This window comes from Macaca thibetana, chromosome 7 (assembly GCF_024542745.1).
Source record: "Macaca thibetana thibetana isolate TM-01 chromosome 7, ASM2454274v1, whole genome shotgun sequence".
NCBI classification, from domain to species: Eukaryota; Metazoa; Chordata; class Mammalia; order Primates; family Cercopithecidae; genus Macaca; species Macaca thibetana.
In genome coordinates this window covers 14,041,832-14,066,112 of record NC_065584.1, presented here as the reverse complement: position 1 = coordinate 14,066,112, position 24,281 = coordinate 14,041,832, and the positions used below count along the sequence as shown (strand labels likewise).

At 39.1% G+C, this 24,281-nt stretch overlaps 2 protein-coding genes across 17 annotated transcripts in view; one reads left to right on the top strand and one right to left on the bottom strand.

Annotated features, from left to right (window-relative positions):
• Window positions 1–24,281, bottom strand: part of LGMN (legumain) — a 1,022,235-nt gene that overhangs the window by 835,700 nt on the left and 162,254 nt on the right. The window lies entirely within an intron of this gene.
• The window catches only part of UNC79 (unc-79 homolog, NALCN channel complex subunit), a 277,488-nt gene that overhangs the window by 104,483 nt on the left and 148,724 nt on the right, over window positions 1–24,281 (top strand). For all 16 annotated transcript variants that reach the window (XM_050798992.1, XM_050798985.1, XM_050798983.1 and 13 more), the window contains 3 exons: window positions 3,294–3,523; window positions 5,943–6,114; window positions 7,759–7,989. In XM_050798992.1, coding sequence (XP_050654949.1) covers window positions 3,294–3,523; window positions 5,943–6,114; window positions 7,759–7,989 — 633 coding nt within the window. The remainder of the gene's footprint in view (window positions 1–3,293; window positions 3,524–5,942; window positions 6,115–7,758; window positions 7,990–24,281) is intronic.

Sequence of the window (24,281 nt, the reverse complement as noted above, 5' to 3'; positions counted from 1 at the left end):
GGATTGGCTGGCCCCAGATGGTCTCACTCCCATATCTGGGGCTCAGCTGGGATGGCTGGAATGGTGAGATGGGTGGGGTGTCTGGGCCTCTCTCTTTCCACATGACGTCTCATCGTCCAGGGGCTGGGCTGGACTTGTTCACAGGTGGCAGTCTTCTCAGAGAGTGAGAGAGTCTTACTCACTCAAGGCCTCTCAGAAGTCACACAGCATCATTTCTGTAGCATTCAACAGGTCAAAGCAAGTTCCAAGGCAGCCCAGATTCAAAGAGTGGAGAAATAGGATCGTTGTGGTTATTGAAGGAGTGGCAAGAATTTTGTGATCACATTTAATCTACCACAATCTGTCCTTTGGACATAATTATTTACCTTCTATCCATATGCAAAATATGCTCACCATTTTATATGACCTTCACAAGTCTTATTCATTTATGGCTTCAGACTTAAAGTCTAGTATCTTGTGATCTACATGTGATATGTTGCTGATTAAACTTCTTGGTAACCGATTCTCTTGATTCAGAGTCCTGTGAACTAAGAAGGAAAGTTATCTTCCCTCTCTGCACCCAAGGCACAATGTTGAGACAGGGACAGGATCATAGCAATAGACTTCTGTTCAGAAAGAGGAAGGGAAAGCAGATAGCAGTCATTGGTCTGTAGCAGCTCCAGCCACAAATACATCAACAGTTCCTCTGTCTCCAGGAATAGCATACTTGTCTTGATTACAATCTGGTTTTGTTTCCTAGAAGTAGTTCCCTAATCTGTTACTGTCCTCCTGAGCTCTTGGCTCCACTCTCTGAGGCATCTTTTCTTTTCAATAAGTAATGGTCCATGTTGCAGCTGAGTAACTTTCTCAATCTGCTTCCTGCATGTAGGAGTTAGGGTCCCATAGACCTCTTTTCATTTAGAACTGTGTCTGTTTAGTTTTAGCTAGTGGTGCTTTTGCTAGTATGACTTTCTTAAAAACTTTGTGGATTTTCAGTGAATCTCAGTGGGGTCCTGTGCCCCCGAAAGCCACATCTTTAATTATTTTTGAGGCAGTCCTTCCTGTATTTTGGGCATTTCAGTGTGCCCTTAAAATTATTAGAAGCCCTGTTATAGCTGAGAGGCTCAATTCGGCACCACCTTATAACTTTCTGAAGCCTTAACAAAGGATCTCAGAGTCATAGACCATATTCTTCCTTTGATCTTTATTCTGAGGCCATTCTTACTTTGAGAATCTTTTATAAGCTTGAGGGACTAGGATTCCAAACAGTTCTATTTTCTAAATCAGCATGTTTTGGCTCTGGGGACATACCTAATATATTTGACACCTAGGGTAGATCATTTTTTAACACTTCCCTTTTTATATGACAAAGTTATTTTTATAACAAGCTTCAAATTAGCACATTTTTATTGCTTATCCTTTAATAAACATTGTGTTTTACTTAGACGTTAATTTGGAGAACTTCCATTAAGTTCATAACAGTTCAGAATTGTTTGAGTTTCTCCTGGGTGGTTTGTATTCTGCCTCTTTGGTACTGCATATTCCCTGAATGGTATATTTGAAATAAGCAATGATAGCATCGTGATTGGAAAGATGAAGAGACAGACCTTAATTATTTCAATTCTGTGATTTTGTGAGACTACTTGGAGTTATTTCTATGTGTTTAAAATTCAAAACAGTGAAACAAAGTGGTTGGAGTGAACATTTGAAAACATGCCCAGCTGAATCTCCATCTAAGGGAAGCCTCTCTAGTTTACTTTGGAAATGAACGAGCTGAATCCACATGGGTTGAGGCCTTTCAAATATATTATCAAAACTTAGTAGGAATCCTAGCAATTATTTAGAACTTCGATCAACTCAAGATTATTTTTGGGGAAATGTATTTTATTGCTGACGTTGTTTAGAATAGATGGCATGTGGTAATAAACCAGGTTGACTTTTAGTCGGTATTCCAGATATTATCATATGCAGTGTATCCAGACACTCCATAAGAAATTGCTCAAAATTTAGCAGCATAAAACAGCAACATTTAATTATGTTCATAGACTCTGTGGATTAGAGCTTTGGACAGGGCATGATGGAGATAGCTGAGGTATGCCCTTAAGATCCTTAGAAGCCATCCCCCACAACCGGCTTTTTTTTTTTTTTTTTGTCTGTCTAAAAGAGTCTATGGTGTACCATATTAAATTCTGAGTTCTTAAAGGGTTTTATATTCAAGCCCTTGTCATCATTTTGTTTTCCTACTGAGACCACATTTTCCTGATAGGTCCCTGGATTTGATGTTTGCCTTGAAACGTTTTCTTACCTTGAGAATCCTATGCTGGCTAGAAAGACTGTCCTGAGCTCAATATTTTCCCTTTAAATTCTAGGTGAAGACAGATTAATTCATTCTTTTATCTCCCTCCTCTCACAAGCTCCGAGTTCATAAAGGCTTAGAGTCTAACGCCCTCTTGGGGGTGTTCACATCTTCACAAGCACTGTTGAAAGAGACATCGACTATGTGGTGGTCGCATCTCTCATAGGCTTTGCACGTCTCCAATAGCTTCATGTGGGTGCTGCCTCACTCCTCTGCCTCCCGCCAGGGCAGCTTGAATGTAGCACCCCTGAACTTGGAAATATCTTACCCTCCACCACTTTTCTCATTCCCGTTACTTCATTTGTGGTGCCCTTCCTGCGGTTGATGTCAACGCTGACTCTATGAAGATTTCTGGCTGTGTACGTCCCTGTGGTCTTCATAGAGGGCCGGTGGACATGGGAAAGCCTGGTTTGAGGCCATCACCTTGGCATAGCGCAGTCCCTGTCTTTGAATGCAGCATCTACCTGTCCTTGAATGCGACAAGGACAGAGGAGCTGCAGTGGAAAGCTACTCTTTGAGGTGCATAAAATAATTTTGAAAGAGTTTATTCTGGGAGTTAACATCATTTCTTTTCTTCCCTGATGTGCTGTGATGTTGCACTCTCTTGATCTGTGGTTCTGTTTTTTTCTTTATATTTCTCCTGAAAACTCTTGGAATATTAACTTGAAATAATCCAGAAAGTATCCTCCCCCTCCCTCCCCCCATGGCCAAGGTCACTTTACACAGGGCTTCCCAACACAGTGCCACTGACATTTAGAGCATTTCTACCACTCACAGGAATAGAAAACACTCCTCCCTTTATTTTTTAACTACGACTGAAATCTAGCTGGTGGGAGAATAACCTGCGCTTTGGAAACCAGTGACCCTTGAATGTGTTGTCACTTCGAGTGGCCCCTGATTCTTAGCCAAGTTTACCTCGGTGGTCAATTTTAATTGATTTCACTTTCTTGGCTTCTAGAACTGCAGTTCCCACGTTAGAAGAGCAGTTGTCACCTGCTTCTCAGCAGGGTGCTGTGGTCGTCACGGAAACAGGCCTGTTCGGTACTGCAAGAGGTGCCACTCAAATCATCATAGTAATGAAGTGGGGGCCGCTGCGGAGACTCACCTCTATCAGACCTCCCCTCCGCCCATCAACACGCGGGAATGCGGTGCTGAGGAGCTGGTCTGCGCCGTGGAGGCCGTGATCAGGTAACATGCAGTTTCTTAGTAGCTACCTCTGACAACTCCACCTTGCTTTGAGCTAACCTCCGCACACTGAGATGTGCATATTTAATGCAACCTCAAATTCCCTTAGCCCAGCTGCTCACCTTCCCACAGTGTTGTAATGATGCTATTTTAATTCATGAATTCAATGAATATTTTTACGGATGCCAGTTATGTGCCAGGCACTATGCTGGGCACTTGGGAGGCAGGAGGGAATAAAATATAGTCTCTGCCCTTAAGTTACCTATGAAGGGACTAGAAAAACATAAGCATGTCATTGTGGTAAGGTTTGGTGAGCTCACTAACAGCCTTGGGGAGAGGGCGTTAGGGGAACTAAGTGAAGGGGCCAATCAGAGTGAAGCATATGAGTAGGCCTGACTTGACTGACAGCAGCATTAACCAGTTAGGAGGCGGGGCAGGCGACAAGCGCGAATTACTTGCACAGGAAACAGGTGTGGGACAACTCCAGGTAATTCCATACCGGGATAAACCACGACCCTGTGGAGTCAGACAGGGACAGCAGGGACAGGTCCTGCAGGCTACTGGCTTTTTCTTCTTCTATCACATGACCAAAAAAAAAAAAAAAAAAAGGCAATTGAAATAACTTCTACACTTGCTCACTTTTTTGTCTGATACTCATCGAGGCAAGATGTTTTGTTTGCTTGTTTGTTTTTGTTTTGTTTTGTTTTGAGACAGAGTCTGTCTGTCGCCCAGGCTGGAGTGCAGTGGCGTGATCTCGGTTCACTGCAACCTCCGCCTCCCCGGTTCGAGCGATTCTCCTGCCTCAGCCTTCTGAGTAACTGGGATTACAGTTGCTCGCCCCCACGCCCGGCTAATTTTTCATATTTTTAGTAGATACGGGGTTTCACCATGTTGACCAGGCTGGTCTTGAACTCCTGACCTCAGATGATCCACCCGCCTCGGCCTCCCAAAGTGCTGGGATTACAGGTTTGAGCCACTGTGCCCGGCTCTAGACAAGATTTTTTTTTTTTTTTTTTTTAATTAAAGAACCAATATGGCCGGGCTCAGTGGCTCACGCCTGTAATCCCAGCACTTTGGGAGACCGAGGCGGGCGGATCATGAGGTCAGGATTTCGAGACCAGCCTGACCAACATGGTGAAACCCTGTCTCTACTAAAAGTACAAAAATTAGCCGGGCGTGGTGGTGCCCGCCTGTGCTACTCAAGAGGCTGAGGCAGGAGAATCACTTGAATGCGGGAGGCGGAGGTTGCAGTGAGCTGATATCGTGCCACTGCATTCCAGCCTGGGGACAGAGCAAGACTCCGTCTCAAAAAAAAAAAAAAAATTAGAATTTAAGTTTTAAAAGATAGAGGCCAAGTCTTTTCTGTTTCTCTTATCCCAGTGGCTGACACATAGTAGAAATGCAATAAATGTTTGTCAAATCGAACATTATGGGAAGTTTGAAAAGAAATAAAAACACTCAGCCATACTGTTATCATCATCATCAGTGTTGCTTGTGTTCTAATTTTATTCAACTGTGTGTTTTATTTCTATAACCATAATCACAGTGTATCCACAATTCTTTTTGAAATAACATTACACTATTAGCTTTTCTCCATGTCATTGCATAGTTTCCATATTTATCATTTTTAGTGGATATGTAATATTCATCTAGCTATAACTTACTTTTCTTTATCATTACATATTTAGACTGTTTCCAGTTTTTTACTTTTATAAGTAACTCTTTGAGAAATATTTTTGTACATAGTACTGTACCTATATTTTTTATTTTCTTAGGTAGATTACCAGATGTCAGGTACCTTGGTTCAAGGGGTATGAATATTTACATGGCTCTTAATACATTAGCAAGTTGCTTTTCAGAGCATGTGTGTGGATTTACAATGCCAACACCATGTATAAAACTTACCGATACTAAGTGTTGTTTTTTTAAAATTGGTACTTGTTTAGCAAATGGAAAAAAGAATTTTCACCGTTTCACTTTCGTGTCTTTGAATACCGGATGGTGAATATTTTTCCGTTTGGGTACAAGCTCCTCTATCTTTCCTTGTATCATGCATTTGCTGTCTGGATAGTTTCATGATAGATATAGAGGAAGCATTGACTTACAGTGGGATGGTTGGTGAACCAGAAGTCAGATGGGATCAATTCTGCTTGATGCTAATTGATTGGAGGAACTAGTCTCTTTGTGCCTCAGTTTGTTCATCTTTGAAATGGGAATGGAGCATAAAATAGTAAGAAAATAGAATGAGGCATCCTGGAGTAATTCATGATGCACAGTACTCAGTAACTCAGTAACGCAGTACTCAATTTAAAGAAGAGCAATCCAGGGTGCCTGAGTACTCAGGAGGTACTTCCTCTGAATGGTCATGATCTAGAATGTGTTTTTTCACAGTCTAACTTGAAATCACACTTCTCTTTGGCAGCTTGTTGAAAGAAGCTGAGTTCCATGCTGAGCAGCGAGAATATGAGCTGAACCGGCGGCGGCAGCTGGGCCTCTCCTCTTCCCACCATTCCCTGGATAATGCTGACTTTGATAACAAGGACGATGATAAACATGATCAGAGGCTGCTCAGTCAATTCGGAATATGGTTCTTAGTAAGAAAAATAAGTTAACTATTCTCCACTTTCTTATTTCTCATTCCAAAATTGTACTGATGAGGAATTTTTCCTGTTCTTTTAAAAGGAGTAAATAGTGAAAAATTAACCTTAGCAAAGGGACTGAATTCTCTGTGGCAGTAGCTCTCAATCCTGAGCTGCATGTTAGATTTACCTAGGAAGGCTTTTAAAAACTAACAATGCCCATATCACATTCCAGAATCTTGGGAATTTTTTAAGAAGCTCTTGGCCATTGATTTTGATGAAGAGCCAGGTGTTAAAACCTACAGTATCAGACTGGTACAAGTAGGAAAGTTGCTAGTATATATTGTCAAGTACTGGATTCAATAACATTTATAGATAATTCACATTCCATCACCTACATGAAATTTTTCTTGAAACTTCAGTCTCTGTGGAGCTTTTTGTATATTTATGGTAAGTCTGTGTACACCAGAGAAGTTATAGCCAAAGTAATGCAAGGAATATGATTGCTATTGACTGATTTAACTTCAACATCTATTCAGTAGAGATCAAACATACAGATCTAACATCCCAAGCAAGCTGAATTTACCAGTGCTACAGAGAAGCAGGCTTTTGTTTTGCCTGTTGGAGACATTAATTCAGTCTCTATAGTGATGTATCTCTATTATGCTTGCACATTGTTCCGTGAAAGAGTCTTTACCAAACTGGCATTTAATTGCTGATTTCACATATCTTGCTTCCTAGAAGTTATTATATAATGACACAATAGCTACTACTGTGAACTCTTTGAAGGCAAAGACCATGCTTTATTTATTTATTTTATTCCTGGACCCTGCCATAGTACTCAATAAAAGATTAGTTCATAGTAAATGAATGAATGATGTTTTAAAAAGTCTATTTATGGGCTGGGCGTGGTGGCTTACGCTTGTAATCCCAGCATTTTGGGAGGCTGACACAGGCAGATCACGAGGTCAGGAGATTGAGACCCTCCTGGCTAACACAGTGAAACCCCGTCTCTACTAACAATAGAAAATATTAGCCGGGTGTGGTGGCGGGTGCCTGTAGTCCCAGCTACTCGGGAGGCTGAGGCAGGAGAATGGTGTGAACCCGGGGAGGCGGAGCTTGCAGTGAGCCAAGATCGCGCCACTGCACTCCAGCCTGGGTGACAGAGCAAGACTCTGTCTCAAAATAAAAATAAAAATAAAAATAAAAATAAAAAGTCTATTTATGATAGTGAATTGGGGGACTCCAAGGTATCTGAATTATTACTAATACAAAATTCTTAGTGAAATATGATCATTTTAGAAGTGAAATGTATATACATTATTTTCCTTGAGGATATGGATGAAATATTTTGTTGACCTAACTTTTGAGAAGCATTTATTTGGCGCAGATTATATAATGGATTTCTTGTAGGAGAAAATGCTTAATTGGAAGGTGAAATCTTGAGGGAAAATGGTTGTTGCAATCCATCTATACCTGTAGGAAGGAACACAGTTTCTGGATAAGCGATCCCTGTTTTTAAGACTGCATATTTCAAACGGATTATCTGGGATATCTTTTTATTTTATTTTATTTTATTTTATTTTATTTTAATGCACCTGTTATAATTTTGTAAAGACAGATGGAAACTGAACAAGATTCTAATCTACATACTTCTAGGTGAGCCTCTGCACACCCAGTGAAAACACGCCTACAGAAAGCTTGGCCCGGCTGGTGGCCATGGTGTTTCAGTGGTTTCACTCCACTGCATATATGATGGATGATGAAGTGGGAAGTCTGGTGGAAAAGCTGAAGCCTCAGTTTGTCACCAAGTGGCTGAAGACAGTATGTGATGTTCGCTTCGATGTCATGGTCATGTGCCTTCTTCCTAAACCCATGGAATTTGCCAGGGTAAGTGGAGGCCTACAGCTCACACCTTGTTAGAGAGGAGGACTTGGGGAGAAGTGCTGCCTTAGCCATGCAGGTATTATCAGTGTCTGCAGAGGAGGAACATCTCTCCTTATTTTAATTAATATAGCTAAACGAATTTGGTAACTATATCTTGGGTGATGTGCTGCTTCGATGTTGATTTGGGATGAGGAAGAATGGCAAGATGCATTTGTGAGGTATCTTTAAGAATTTAAGGGACTATTCTTTCTCGACATTGCTGATTTTTTTTTGAAGTGGGATCTTGCTATGTTGCCCAGGCTGGCCGCCTTGAACTCCTGGGCTCAAGTGATCCTCCTGCCTCAGCCTCTGGAGTAGCTGGGAAGCTAAATATTTTTATTAAGAAAACAACAACAAAAAAGCCTTTCTATGAGGTTACTAGAGCTCAGTCCCCTTTTGGCTTAGAATCTTGGGAAAGATTACCATTCAACTAGGGGAAATGTCTTTTTTTCTTTTTTTTAATAATGTATGTATCTACAGATGAATGATAGAAGTCCCTGCCCTGCCATTTGAAATGCCAAAAAGGTTCAGGGTGAGACAAAATGCACCTATTCCTCTCGCTTAAGAACAGATTTCTCTATGCTGATCCTCTTGCTTCTGCCTCAGTGGATCACATCTGAGAAGATCCCATGTTTCTTTTCTCCTTTTCTTCTTTTTGAGACAGGGTCTCACTTTGTCACCCAGGCTGGACTGCAGTGGCATAGTCACTGCAGCCTTGAACTCCTGGGCTCAAGAGATCCTCTCACCTCAGAGACTATAGGCATGTATCACTACATACATCTAATTAAAAAATTGTTTTGGTAGAGATGGGGGTCTCTCTATGTTGCTCAGGCTGGTCTCAGACTCTTGGCCTCCAGCGATCCTTCTGCCTCAGCCTCCCAAAGTGCTGGGATTATACAGGCATAAGCTGCTGTGAGCAACCCATATTTTTTGAATATGATATAATTTGCGTCTAACCCAGAAAGGTGGATGTCCAGAATCAGGTTTTGGCAGTAATACGTGAAAGTTTTTTTCCAAGTATTTTCAGTTTTATTTTCATTTGTGATTTTTTATTTCCTTTCAAAGAGATCTTGAGGCAGTTTTCAGTAGAAACCTGTGCTAAAGTAGGACATTTAAGGATAAAACAGAGCACAGACCATCTATAGGGGTAACTTTTATTGGATTTTTAGGACTCAGAGTGATCTGTGCATTTATGGAGATGTACTTCTTTCTTCTTTGGTGCCACCTACTGACTCACTTAGAAAATTGAATTTTTGCCTAATGGAAATTTCCCATTTACTGACATTCTTTGCCTGTGTTGATATGTTTTCTGTTATTATGTCTCTTGGAATAGCGAAGGATTGATGTGACATGCTTCTGGAAAATGAGAAGAAATGATTATGTTGAGAGAAAAACTTTTCTTATTCCAACTTAGGTGCAGATGTTTTGGGGCCTGCAAATTAACTGATAATAGTTTAACTGGAGAGAAGACAAAGTTTATTTATGAGTACATGTGGGAGATCTCAGTAATAAATTACTTCCTGATTAGCCAGAGATACAAGATTTATATCAAACTTAACAAACGGTTTACTTAAGGGCTTCAGTGAGAAGGTATGGAAGTTCCATTGGGTTTTTTAATGCCATGGGAGCTGGGCAAGAACTGGGCTATCTCCACAGCAGCTGAATTCATAGGAAACTCCTTCGGAGGGGGATAACAGAAAGGTATTCTCTGGAGACTCTGCTTGAATCACATAATGGAAGTTCAGATAAGATTTCTTTTTGCATCTTCTTTAGCTTAAATGTTTTCACTTTAAAATAATCTTTATACCAACTCTAGGGTTTCAGTGGATAACATTTCCCTCGTCTGAAACTTCCCTTGAAGTTTCAACATACATGAAAGAAGCTAGGTTGATTGCTATAGAGGGAAGATTTGGGTTAGAAATTGTGAGGTAAGAGATCTGCAGAGGGGAACAAGAGCATAGAACGAGGAACCAGAAAAGCACAGATTAATGGTTGGGATAGATTATAAATCTAGGTTTTGAGTATGGAGGGCAGGCAGTTGAGAAGATGTCTAGATGTTGGTCTTGAAGCATGTTTAGATGGTAGAGTGAGAACATCAGTGTCACAGTTACGGTTATTTTCCAGAGCACAGCAGAGAAGGAGATGAGTGTTTGGTGAACTTCCAGAGTGGACCAAACTGTTGTAGCAATAAGTCCTTTGATTTTTATATCATATTATCCCACTTCAGCTTTTAGGGCTTTGTAAGAAAATAACCCAGAGTCTTAATAATGATCTAGGAAGTTAGGGTTTAGTTCTCAGTGATGCCATGTCAGGTGGGTAGGAGAAAAGTTGTGTTAATTACTGGCCAAATGGGCAAGACAGTAGGATCTAGTTTACCAAGAGGTGAAAAATATCTCAAAGGTCATGAACAGGACTAGAATCTGATCACTCACAAGGGGGGGTTATAGTTTTTCATCAAAACATAAAATTTCTCTCTACAATCACCTGCACTTTGACCAAAGATAATCAAAGTAAGACTACTTTTGGTTACAAAATTAGTCTCATTTAATTTGGTCTGATCATTTGCACAAGCACGGCAAGATGGTAATTGACCATTTAGGGCTTTTCAAAGTTTGCATTGCCGGAACTCTTACAAGGAATCTCAGATTGGAATTTTAAAAGTTTCTTGATGCTAGAAGTCAAGCCAAGAACTTGTCATCAGATTTCATCTGCAATACTTATAGATTTGGGTGAATTCCTTTCTCCTTGAAGTCTCCCAAATATTCTAAGTTTCCTAGGAAGTGACCTTTTTACTCACCCGTAAGGCTGAGAATTCTGTAATGCAGTTATCGGATCAGTTTTTCCAAGAGGGCTTTGAAAACACTGGCTCCATAAAGTCAATCTTGGTTCCTTAAAACTGTTTAGTCATATCAGGTTCCACACAATTCACAAATATGACATTCTGCAAAGGCTTGGTAATATAACTGTAACTGCCTGATGGGTTCTTCCTGCCTGCTGCACAAACAACATCAATTCACGGAATTGAGTAAAGAAAGCGTTTAATTGACATGAGGCTGGCCGTGCCACACAAGAGACTGAGTTATTGCTCAAATCAGTCTCATCAAAGGCTTGTAGGTTAGGGGTTTTTCAAAGCCAATTTGGAGGAAGGAGTCGGGGTGGCTAGGCAGTGGGTGCTAGCTGCTGCTGATGGTTGGGTTGGAGATGAAATCATAGGGAGTTGAAGCTGTCCTCTTATGCTGAGTTGATTATGGGTGGGGACACAGGAGGGGCTGGCAGCTCCAGGTGGAGCCATGGGTGTCAGACATGCAAAAAACATGAAAAGCTGTCTCAAAAGGCTAATCTTAGGTTCTACCATAGTGATGTTATCTGCAGGAATAACTGGAGAAGCTGCATAAATTGTGACCTCTAGAATAACAGCTGGCAACCATTTATGTCTATACCTTAGCAGAATTCAGGCTCCTTTTCCTCCTCCTAGCCTTGTGGTCTCTTTAGAAAGGCATTTGAAGTTTGGGGAAGGGCTACTATCATTTAAACTATAAGCTAAATGTCTCCCAAAGCTAGCTTGGCAGCTTAAATGCTAAAGGCAAGAGGGAGGTTGGCTAGATCCGATCTCCTCCACTGTCATTATTTTCTCACTGTTATCATTTTTGCAAAGGCGGTTTCATAACCAAGTTTCCCAATTATGTCCTGTTAAAAGCAGAACAGATTCTTATTCAACTTATGCAAATAGCTATAATGCTATGAAAATAAGAATATTCAATAAGAGCTTCTGAATTCTGGAGGAATCAACTAGAGAGGAAAAGGATATATTTCATTTTTGTTTACAAAGGTATAAATCTACCAAATTATTGTGAGTAATAGATAGCTTAGGAGAAAAGAGAAAGGGGTTCCTTGTATCTGAAAAACAGAACATTGATTGAAAAACTAGCAATGTTCTAAACAAAAAATGATACAAATTATAATCATTTATCATTCAGTCCTATGTAATTCAGTCTTGTTCTGCTTGATTGAGTTAGCAGTTAATGAACCCATTAGCTGCTCCACTAGAGTTCTGGCAATCCTTACTCAGTCCAATGGTATGATCTCAATTATTTAAGCAACGTCACCAGAAGCCTGTACTCCAGAGTATCTGTCATAGTCCTTTCCACGGATCTCAGAGACAATCTGTTTATGTTGAAAATAAGCGTTCTTGCTAGTAGCTGATTGCAAGAGTTTTCAGAAAAACATCAGATAACAATTACTATCTGAAAATAGTCATAGTTAAAGATGGGCTGAAAGTTCACTGTGACACAGTTGACAAGGCAGTTTTGTTGTTTCTGTAGCATGAAACATTAAAATAATAACAAAATGATAACTGATAATGTTTTGTCATTGTTGTCTACCATCAGACAAAGAAGCATAAAGATGTATCATGCCAACAAGGGCATTGACAAATTTCTAGGAACTTTATATAATTCACGAAATATTTATATTCATAACATTTACCTATACAAATGTAACCTAAGGACAGTTAAACATCTCTTTTTATTTGGCAATGCTTTCCATAGAATTCAACATATCAAATAAACCTAATTAGTTTAGCATATCTTTTTATAGGTAAGAACAAATCCTTTGAGATTTTCAAGGGTCTCTCTGGGAAACTTCAGTCAGTTCAAGACCAGGATTTTATTTAGGATTTGGCTTTGGAAAGGCAAAATACCAAAAGTTATCAGAAATGTCAAAAGATTTGAATACTTGATTAACCAACATTACAGGTCACTGTGAAATAATTCTTAGCTATTTATTTAACGTATATGATACCAAGAGATTTCAAAAGTAAATACGGGGAGTAACACAATTGTAAGAAACAAAAAGAGAAACAAAACTTAGCTCTTTTAACATTTAGAAAACTTGGTTCTCTTAAATAATCTAGGACATGATAAAGACAAAAAGCACAGGAAGGCCAGGAGTGGTGGCTCATGTCTGTAATCCCAGCACTTTGGGAGACCGAGGTCGGAGGATCACTTGAGCCCAAGAGTTTGAGATCAGCCTGGGCAACCTAGGGAGACCTTGTCTCTACAAAAAATTTTTAAAAAGTTAGCCTGGTATGTTGGCTCACACTTGTAGTCCCAGATACTTGGGAGGCTGAGATGAGAGGATCACCGGGAGGTTGAGGCTGCAGTGAGCTATGATCATGTACTTGCACTCCAGCCTGGGTGACAGAGTGAGACCCTATCTCAAAAAAAAAAAATCATAGGAAATTATTCTGATACGACACAGAGTCTTTGTTTCTGTCTTAGTTTCTTCAGTTTGTTTGGGCTGCAATAGCAAAATACCATAGACTGGGTAGCTTATAAACAACAAATTTCTCACAGTTGTGGAGGCTGGAAAGTCCCAGATCAAGGCAGATTTAGTGTCTGGTGAGGGTCTACGTTCTGATTCATAGATAGTGCTTTCTGGCAGTGTCCTTATGTGGTGGAAGGGGCAAGCTCTCTGGGGTCCCTTTTACAAGGGCATTCATTCACAAGGGCTTTGTCCTCATGATCTAGTCACCTCCCAGTAGGCCCCACCTCCTAACATCATCACATTGGTGATTAGGTTTCACCATAAGAACTTTGCGGGGACACAAATATTCAGACTGGTAGTTTCCTAGGCAGGTTTTTCAAAAGGTAAAGAGAAACCTTTTACAACCTCTTATTAAGAACAGTAATAAGATAATCTAAAAAATATTGTTTTTTTAAGAGAGAGAAAATGAAACTCTAGTTTTGCATCAGTATACTGTTAATATTAAAGCTCATTTAAAAATCTTACATAAATCTATTCAATCTTAGCCTACATGACCACACAAGATAAAATTTTCTTTCTCTGTCTTCCCTGCACTTCCCTTTCAGGTTTTGAGCCTTTCCTCTTCCTCATTCAGGAATGATGAATAAACAACTCCTTTAGGAAAGAATTGCTCTTTTCCCCATAACAAAACCACATTCTACGTTACTTGAATACTTTGCATACAGAGGTTTTTCCTTCATCCTGATTATATCTAGTAGTTCAGTTTACATATGATTGATTATAATTTTCAACCCTTATTATCCTTTATTTTCCAGAGAAAACTATTAAGTAGACAACTGTGAATTGCCGGTTGTATATCAGTATTTTTTGGCATTTCAGCAAAGTTTGTGAATATACCATCTCACAATTTCTAGAGGCATATTCTTCTTCTTAGTACGATTCCCCAGTGTGGCAAAAAGAACATCCTTTTTAACAAACCCAAATGTCTTTAGTATCTGTAAAAAATAAGAAGCTAAAAGCAGTTAAACTTATGATCAGCAATTAATGTGTTAATATTTTATCCTACTTAGAAGTGATCTAGATTTTCAATGAATATCTGCCATTTAATTTAACTTAGTATACCGTTAAGGTTTCAAGTTACCAAAAAGATTTTGAAAACTACGTCTAAGGAGAAACATTATAAAACACAATTACTGTTGATATAAACTATGTCAGAATAATGATTCTATTTAATTAAAGTCAAATCTGTAAATTCTAAAGTCTTAAACATTGGTAAATATATTAGTTTATTTGAGTAGTAAGCCCAGGTAAGAGCAAAACATGTGCTCAGCATGGTACTCAATGCTGATAATTCTGAAAACACAGATGTTTTTATTAAAACGACAATATTATACTTGTCTCATTTACAGATTTACTGAAATCACATACACTTGAAATCATTTGGGTTAGTTCCTGTGTTTCTGAGAGTTTTAGGAATATTTTATTTGTATATGTTAAAATAAAAACCTTAGACAAATTATATTTAACAGAGATTAATTGAGCAAAGGACAACTCAAATCAGGCAGTCTCTGAACCAGAATAGATTCAGAAAGGCTCCAGCATAGCCATGTGGTGGAAAAAAAAGACAGGAAAAGAAAAGCAATGTACAGAAAATGGAAATGAGGTACAGAAACCGCCAGATTGGTTACATCCTGGTGTTTGCCTTATTAACAGTTGGCTGCCTTTGATTGGCCAAAAGTCAGTGATTGGCACAAGAGTAGGTTACGATCTGTTTATACATGCAGTTAGGTTACAGTTCACTGTGTATGAATAGAAACCATTGGGCCAAACTTAGAATATGTAAGAAGACAGTGCTAGGCTAGACTTAATTTAACATGTAAGTGTCTATGTTTTGCAACTGTCAATCTGAATTAATCAAAAGGATCAGAAACCAGTTTTAAAGCATGTATTTAAGCAAAAAGCTGGGAATGGCCATTCAGCAAACCTAGACTTCAGAGAAATGGGGTCAGTGCTCTGCAGTTAAAAGTTAAGGCCTTGCTTATATAGGCAGAAAACAAAGAAATTGAGCAGGATTATAACATTTTCTGCACAAGGGTGGTTTATAAATTGCAACAATTTAGCTAGTTACAGTTTGTTTTCATTTCCATACAGCTAGTTTTCATTGCCTTTCCAATTTAAAAAAGTATATTTAACATTTCATCCTAGACAATATGATAGTCATGAAGTCTCTGTGAGAGAGGAAAGAGGAAGTTCCAGCCTGGCCAACACGATGAAACCTTGTCTCTACTGAAAATACAAGAATTAGCTGGGCATGGTGGCGTGTGCCTGCATTCTCAGCTACTCGGGAGGCGGAGGTTGCAGTGAGCCAAGATTGCGGCTCTGCACTCCAGCCTGGGAGACAGAGCAAGACTCCATCTCTCTCTCTCTCTCTCACACACACACACACACACACACACACTCACACACACACACACTCACACACACACACACTCCAAAAAAAAAAAAAAAGGAAGGAGTCTTCCCTGGCTCAATTTAGTCATTTACTACATTTTACAAAATAATGTAAGTAAGAAAAAAGGCTAATCTGCAATCAGAGAAACAAGGTTACAGTTGCCTAGGTTGCAGCTGCCTGTTTACGTGACTCAGGTCCCATAATCACATTCCCTTAAATATTTTAAAGTTCCAACAGCTTCGATTTTGAGTTACTTATTTCACAAAACCCATTTAGAATAGAGGTCTCTTAAGGAATTTTCTAAAGTAATTTGGCAATATTCTCTGGAAGTAAGATACCACATACACGTAATGTATATACATATGTTACAGACCACAGGTTCCTTGGCTTTCCATGTAAGGGAAATTAATATGGGGCCAAGAGGACTTCCTAGATAAGGCTTTATTTTCAGGATTTGTTCTCAAGTGCAAGGGAGACAGTGGAGGCACAAGAATCCTCCAACTGGTTCCCCCCAAAAAGCTGGTAGGATTTATTTTTTTAAGCCAAAGCACGGGAATTGAAATCAGCGGTAGAGTATAGAGGCTGGGTTGGGCAATGCATGTTAGGGGTAGAGTATGCAGGTCAGCAAAGCTGGTTGTGATGGTTGTCTTGAGTTATGGGTCACCTGCTGGTCTGGCCAGTGGCAACAAGGCTGTAAATCAGTTGTTCAGCATTCCTTCCTGAGGTGGGAGACTCAGCAACCTTAGTTTAATTTTGGATCTCCCAAGGCCAGTGTCTGGAATTGTTTAAGTAGAAGGCATGGTTAAACATATAAGAGCACAGAAGAACAATACAGAATGGTTGTTTTCTTTGTATGACTATTAGTGGATATGCATTGGTGAGGTAGTGTTATGGGTTTTGAGATCAGTGGGAATGCATGAAAGAACTCTCTAGTGGGTGTGAGCTGAAGCCAAGCCCCTTCCTTACTGTCTCATTCCCCTCTGAGAGATTTAACTCTCATTATTCTTAAGGAAAAAGGACTGAAGATCTCATCTTCTGAAGCTATACTGAACAGCTATGCTGAACAGGGTTGTTGTCCTGGCCTAACCTCAGAGGAACATAGAAATCTCTCACTGACTATTCTAGAGACCTATAGGGACTAGAATCCTCCTGGGATGGTATAGGTTGGAATCCTTGGGCTATCATTAGCTCAACTTAGAACTGTTGAAGTCTGGAAGGCATAAACTTTAACCATCTGTATGCCTGTTGAATATAACAAATAATTATTTTAAAAATCAAATAGCACCCAGTGATAATTAATAAACTGCCTAAGTCCAGTTTAACAGTGCTTATGAGAAGAAATCAGATGCTATTTGGAATTTAAGTGAATAGGCTAGAGAATGAGTCTCCTGGTGTCTGAAATATACGGCAAACATACTTTTAATAAGAGACATTTCTATGGAAACAAAAGAAAAACAACTGTTAATGGTGGGCGTTATTAGGCTCAAAGCATCTTTAGTTACAGAGGAGGAGGGTGGTGGCAATTTTTCATGTTTTTTTGTTTGTATTATAAAGAATAAGCCTTAGTTTGCAGAGCCTTAGGAAAAAGGTAGTAGCAATTTCATTGAGTTTAAATCAGAAAAGTGGAAGAAAATTTTTAAAATGTTGGTTTGGAGACTTGCAGCTCAAAAAATAATATTAAAAAGCTCAAAAACGACAGATAAGACTAGAACCTACAACAGGTGTATTATATTCTTTTTCTCTCCAGTCTCTCATTTTTATCAAAGACAAATTATGATAGGACTGATGCATTTACAAAATAAATTTTAGTTTCATTATACTTGTTTTGATTATTTGTATGAAGTGCAGCAAGAGTAATTATTTGCCGTGTATACTTTTTTTTTTTTTTAATTGGCTTTGCTGGAACTTTGTTTCGTAAGGATTCTCAGATTAGACTTTTTAAAGCTATGAGCCTAGCTATGGATTTATCTGTGCCTGCAAACACTTCTATGAATTGGGTGAATTCCTCCCCTCTTGAGGTCCATAGATAACTTGGGGCTCCTGGACCTGTTAGAAAGTGAGATTCTTTACTTACCATAGGTCAGGAACCCTGTACGAGGCCTGCATAGACAGGATATGAGGGCAATTTTTCCAATGAACTTTTATTGTCTTTATACCTCAGTTTTTAGAAAAGTGGTATGAAAGCATGTAAGTCTCATCAAAGCCTTGATAAAATAACCAGTTTCCCCAGTTGTGTCCTGTTACAAAATAAAACAGATTCTTATTGCATGTATGCAAACAACTATATTACCCTAAGTTAAGAATACTCACATATAGTTTCCAAATTGTGCAGAAATCAGGTAGAGAGAAAGAAACATGCTCAAAATTTTGCTTATAGGTTATAGTTTATTCAATTGTTTAAAGTTGTAAATAGTTTAAAAGGGAAAAAAGTTTTCTTGACTCTGAAAAACAAAACAAAAAGTGTCAGCAGCATTTCAGGAAGAAAGTTCATAAAAAGATTATTTCAATCTCCTATTCGTTTAGTCCATGAAATTAACTCCTGTTCTGCTTGATATTTACGGACACATTAGCTCTCCAAGAGGGTCTTACAAGTTTTTCCCTCCATTCTAATGACTCAATCGCCAAAGTTGTCAGAGACCTGCATTCAAGAGTATCCGTAAGAATCCTGTAGCTGATTATAAACCTTCTTTTGGAATAGATCAAAACAAGATGATTGTCTGTGGATGACAAGAGTCTTAAGACAGCCACAGTTAAAGATGCAATCAACAGGGAAATCTGGTCATTTCTGTGGCACATAATAATTTAACATAACAATCTTAATTGTTATTGATATCAGATACTTAGGCATATCAGAATCATAGGAATCTTATATAACTTTGGAATACATATTAATCACATATTTATATGAATATAATCTAAAAAATGCTAAACACCATTTTAAATGTATAGTGTTTCCTGTATGGTTTTAATATACCAAATAAGCTGCATTTGTCTCTTTTGGACTTCAGAGAACCTACTATACAAAACGGTTAATTAGGTCAAAAAAGGCTTAATTCAGGATTTGATTTTGGAAAGCTTGTTAAATATCAAAATTTAAAACATCTGACATTACAAAATAGGACCACAATTTATTTATTTAACCAACATGATTAACTCAAATATTTCTAAACAGCAAAAATCCTTTAGTCTTTCATAGAGAGAGGACTCAGCTTTCCAAATAAACAGACCCAATAAAGACAGCATGGCTGGGCACAGTGGCTCACGCCTGTAATCCCAGCACTTTGGGAGGCCGACGTGGGTGGATCACAAGGTCAGGAGTTTGAGACCAGCCCGGCCAACATAGTGTAACCCCATCTCTACTAAAAATACAAAAATTAGCTAGGTGTAGTGGACATGCCTGCAGTCCCAGATACTTGGGAGGCTGAGGCAGGAGAATCACTTGAACTCAGGAGGTGGAGGTTGCAGTGAGTTGAGACCATGCCATTGTATTCCAGCCTGGCTGACTGGCTGGAGCAAGACTCTGTCCCCACTGCCAAAAAAAAAAAAAAAAAGGAAAAGTCTGTCTCTTTCTTTTTCCTGTAGGCGAATGAAAATCTTGCTCAAAAGGGAAAACCAAATTTTACCTTTGCATTAGTATATTAATACTAAAGCTAATTTCAATAACATTTTATAAACAAATCTATCTAATTTTAACCAGTTTGACCATAAGGTAAGATTTTTATAAGCCTTTATAATTTTTTGTTAAAGAGCAGATAAATGCTCCAGGAAAACCCTATTGTTCTGATACATGAGCCCAGATTCTGGGCCTGTGTTAGAGAGCTTTTATTTTAATATTTAATTTATGGAAAAACTAAATAATACCTTTTTAATTTTAGTCGACTAGCTCATACACAGAATTTCTGTTTCAAGATTAATCTTTCTCAAATCTTCTCCAACTGGCTTAAACTTTCAGTTATATTCTATCTTTATTTTAACCCCAAACAATCCTTTAACCCTCTAAATTAGACAAAATTAGTTTGTCTTTTAAAAACTACATTCCCATGCCTTTTTATTAAAAACACTTAATTTTTATTTTTAGTGTATGCAATTTTAATTCTCTACCAAGTACAAAGCCTGGGCCACAGGAACTACAGATAATATGTGACTCTTTTCCAGTACAGCTAGGGAGTGTGGCTAATTCTATATATCTCCAGGCCTTACCTAGAATCTAATGGCCACAAAGCAGGCAAGTCAAACAGTTATCAAAAGTCATAGAAACAGTTTATAACCTTAAAGCGCCTAGCAAGGGCAGTTTCTGACCTGCCTAATTTAGACTGAATGCCTAAATTTTAAAGACATTTTAATTTTATTTTACTTGTAGTCTTTAAAACTGTCTTGATTTACCAAAGATTACTAAAGCCATGTGAACTAAAGGGCATTAAAGTGTTTGTTTTTCTGATAAAATATATTATTTAAGCATTTATTTTTCTTTAAGCCAATTCATTGGAGGTCTTTTACATATTTTGGTAATAAGACATCACATACATGACACGTATAAATACACAGACAGAGAAGCAGATCTGGTAGAGTTATAAGATTCTTCATTTGCCAGTTTTTAAGATTTTCTTTCTTTTTTTTTAATTAATTTTTGAGATGGAGTCTCTTTCTGTCGCCCAGGCTGGAGTGCAGTGGTGTGATCTTGGCTCACTGCAACCTCTGCCTCCTGGGTTCAAGCGATTCTCCTGCCTCAGCCTCCCAAGTAGCTGGGACTGCAGGTGCATGCCACCATGCCTGGCTAATTTTTGTATTTTTAGTAGAAATGGGGTTTCACCATGTTGGCCAGACTGGTCTCAAATTCCTGGCTTAAAGTGACCTACCTACCTCAGGCCCCCGAAGTGCTGGGATTACAGGTGTGAGCCATCACACCTGGCCAAGATTTCTTTCTTATTTTATTTTAGATAGACCATCAATCTTTTGATTATCTGTCCTCTGCCCTAAATAATTATCAGTGAGGTAACTCTAAATTTGCGTTTTAAAAGGGACAATTCTTAGGTGAAATAAGATAGGTAATTTATATTTTACTTAAACCAAGAGAGAAATGGTGTGAGTAAAAGTTTAGGTGAGACGGACAGGAAAAACAGATACCATTACATGTAGAGATTTCTTTAAAGATGTAAGGTTTTAAATCGGGTTCAGAGTGGAGCCTTTTAAAGAACAAGGCCAGGAAAGCATGCAGTTTTTAGGGCCTAGTAGTTGGGCACAGCTGGAAGGCAGAACAGATCTCCCAAAACCAAGGATCCCATTTTTACACCAAATACTGGGACCCCGAAAAAGGGAAGTGCTGTGAGACAAGACAGTGCAATGCTTTCACAGCGTATTTTATTGTACAGACATTTCCCCAAGGCTGCTGGACAACCCAACCTCAATTAGTCTGCTCTGTAATCAGCCCATCCTCCATTTCATACCTTCTAGGTGCCCAAGAGCATGGCTTTTTAGGTAAACACACAAAGAAAGGAGTATCACCCTGTAGTAATAGCCACTCACTGTAAGCAACTGCCATTGTACATTTAAAAAAATATATGCCTCTTATTTAGCTATTGCACATTAAGATTCAACTTTTCTAAATAATGCAAAATAATTTCTGATGCCCCCAGAAGTCAAAAAGATCAGGTAACTAAAACAGAACAGAGCCTCAGATTTTGAGAAGTATCTGTCTGCTTATAATTCTTTGGGTTCTACTTGGAAAACAGAGGTTTCTCCCAAAACAGCAGTTTGTGGTGCCTCTTCTGTTTCTCTCAAGGAGTTCCAGGCTGTCAGAAATGACCTTAAGTCCTCTCATGCAGGGCAGTGAGGGCATGTGTGCCAGAGGACAGAGTAAATGGAGAAACAATTCAATCAACTGAGAAAAAAAAAACACAAACAAACCCAAAAACCCTTTTTTGAAAAAAACAAGATCCAAGAAGAGAAAAAAGCGTAATGGCCTTCTAAATGTATATATAGCTTGGATATCCCCTTTTAATTAATCTTGTTTACCATAGAGCTCGTTAAAAAAAACCCTTTTAAATTTTTAATTGCCAGACCATTATCTGGCTGTTAGGGACAAATAGCCAGCACCTCTGGCATTTAAGCCTTTTATTCTCTGAAAGGGATTTTCCCAAGTGCAACTGTTACTAGAAAAAGGGCTCTTGATCCAGACCCCAAGAGAGGGTTCTTGGATCTCACACAGGAAGGAATTCAAGGCAAATGGCAGAGTGCAGTGAAAAGAGAGAGTTTATTGAAAGCTACTCCGCTACAGAGAAGGGCATCCTTAAGTTTTTCTCGTATAGGGGTCATCTCTATATAAAAGCTAAGCTAAGCCATGTCTATGTAAGGGTGAGCAGAGAGCATGACAAAATTTATATTCTGTTGATTTAAAGAAAACTATCCTTGACGTTTTAGTGTGTGAATACATCAAACCATAACTATAACAATCTTGAAGGCATATTTTGTTATGGGTATTGGGAATCTGGACTTTCTGCTATTGTGGGAGTGTGTCTTTGCTGGTATCTTAGGCTGTTTCCTCAACTGTCAATGTCTTTTGACTGTGGGTAGTGACCAGCAAGGAATATGCCCAGTTAATCTGAAGATGGAGCTGAACTTAAAATGGGGTTACTCTGGCTCTCCTAGGTTCCTGCTTCCCTAACAAATCCAATAAGCCTTAATTAAGGTTATGATTTAACCATGGCTGCACAAAGTGTCTACAAAGAGATTACGAGCAGTTTTTACAAGATGTAGAATCACCTCCAAGATAGCTCAGAGAAAGGAAAATTCAAGACAGAAAATCACAAGCTGCCTGACATGACCCTGAAAATTTCCACCCTCTGAATGGCAGAGATGGAGAGAGAGTACCCCCATATGGTCACAAAGACAATGGAGGGAAAAAGAATAAATAAATGACAAAGGTCACATAAATATCAAACCAGAAAGGACTCATTCCCTAAGCTGGGAATTGAACCCATGCCACTAGTCATGAAAGGGCAAAGCCTTAGCCACAGAGCTACAGTATGGTGCAGTTGCTATTGTTCTTCCCAGAAGTAATCTAGAGCAGACAGTTTAAAGTTTGCAAAGGATTTTAACTGCTTAAGAGAATCCTTAAGGCTAGCCATGACATTATCATGTGTCCTTTCAGACTGGCTGCCTTACGTGAACTTGAAAATTTCCACCCTCTGGATGGCAGAGACTGAGAGAGAATACCTCCACATGGTCAAAAAGTCAAGCTCTCAAGGACATGAAACAAGACAAGAGGGAAACCTCATTTGATTTTTGTTTCAGGGACCCATAGCAAAGTTTGTAACTGACTAGTCTGCTGGGCTGGCTCAAACGGCAGACTTGTAGGGGTCCTATGCCCACATTCTATTCTGTGGCAACCCCTCTGTGACAGAACAACGCAGAATGACAAATTCATACCACAAAGTACAGCAGATTCACTACAACCTAAGACTAGTCTCACACATCTTTTTTCTCATTAATCAAAACCTTGCAGAGGAGAGGAACAGGGATGAATTTTTTTTTTTTTTTTTTTTTTAACCATTTACTTAACTGGTTTGCACAGAGAGCGAGAGGCTGGGACCCTGGCTGTAAGAAATCCTTACCATTTTGCCTGCATGCCAGGGTTTTGGTTTCCCTCTCTCTGCAGCTTCTAGAAGAGCAGAGCAGCTTTTGATGACCCTGTTCGCTGGGCTATAACTGTGGAGGCCAAGCTGTGTTATAAAAGAAAATCTTCCTTTTCTGTTTCATGGCACCATAGACAAAAGCCTCTCATTTTTGCAAGATGCCACCCAGTGGGCTGCATGGGGGAATAAGATGTCAAATTAAACACATAAAAAGGAAAAATGGATCGGGATGTGAGTGATACAAACTCTGGACCCATGTGCTGCCACTTCTCTCTTCTCAAGGACAGCACTGATAAAATAAAAACTTCAGCTGAATTAAATTTAAAAGAGTTTAATTGAGCAATGAACAATTTGCGAATCAGGCAGCCCCCAGAATCACAGCGGATTCACAGAGACTCTAGCACAGCTACGTGTGCTGTGCTGGAGTATAAAGATTTATAAACAAAAACAGGGAAGTGACCTACAGAAATCGGCCGTGAGGTACAGAAACAGCTGGGTTGGGTACAGGTTGGCGCTTGCCTTATTTGAACACAGTTTGAACACTTAGCAGTCTATATGAGTGGTTCAGGTATGGCTGCTGGGATGGGCCAAGACTCAGTTATTGTTTCAGACACATAATACTAAGTTAGGTTTTTACTTTTGTGTGACTACTAACCTAGTGTAGGAAATTTTCGTGTGTGTCCATGTGAAGAGATCACCAAACAGGCTTTGTGTGAGCAATAAAGCTTTTTAATCACCTGGGTACAGGCAGGCTGAGGCTGAAAAGAGAGTCAGTAAAGGGAGATAGGGGTGGGGCTGTTTTATAGGATTTGAATAGGTAGTGGAAAATTACAGTCAAAGGGGGTTGTTCTCTGGCTGGCAGGGGTGGGGGTCACAAGGTGCTCAGTGGGGAACTTTTGAGCCAGGAT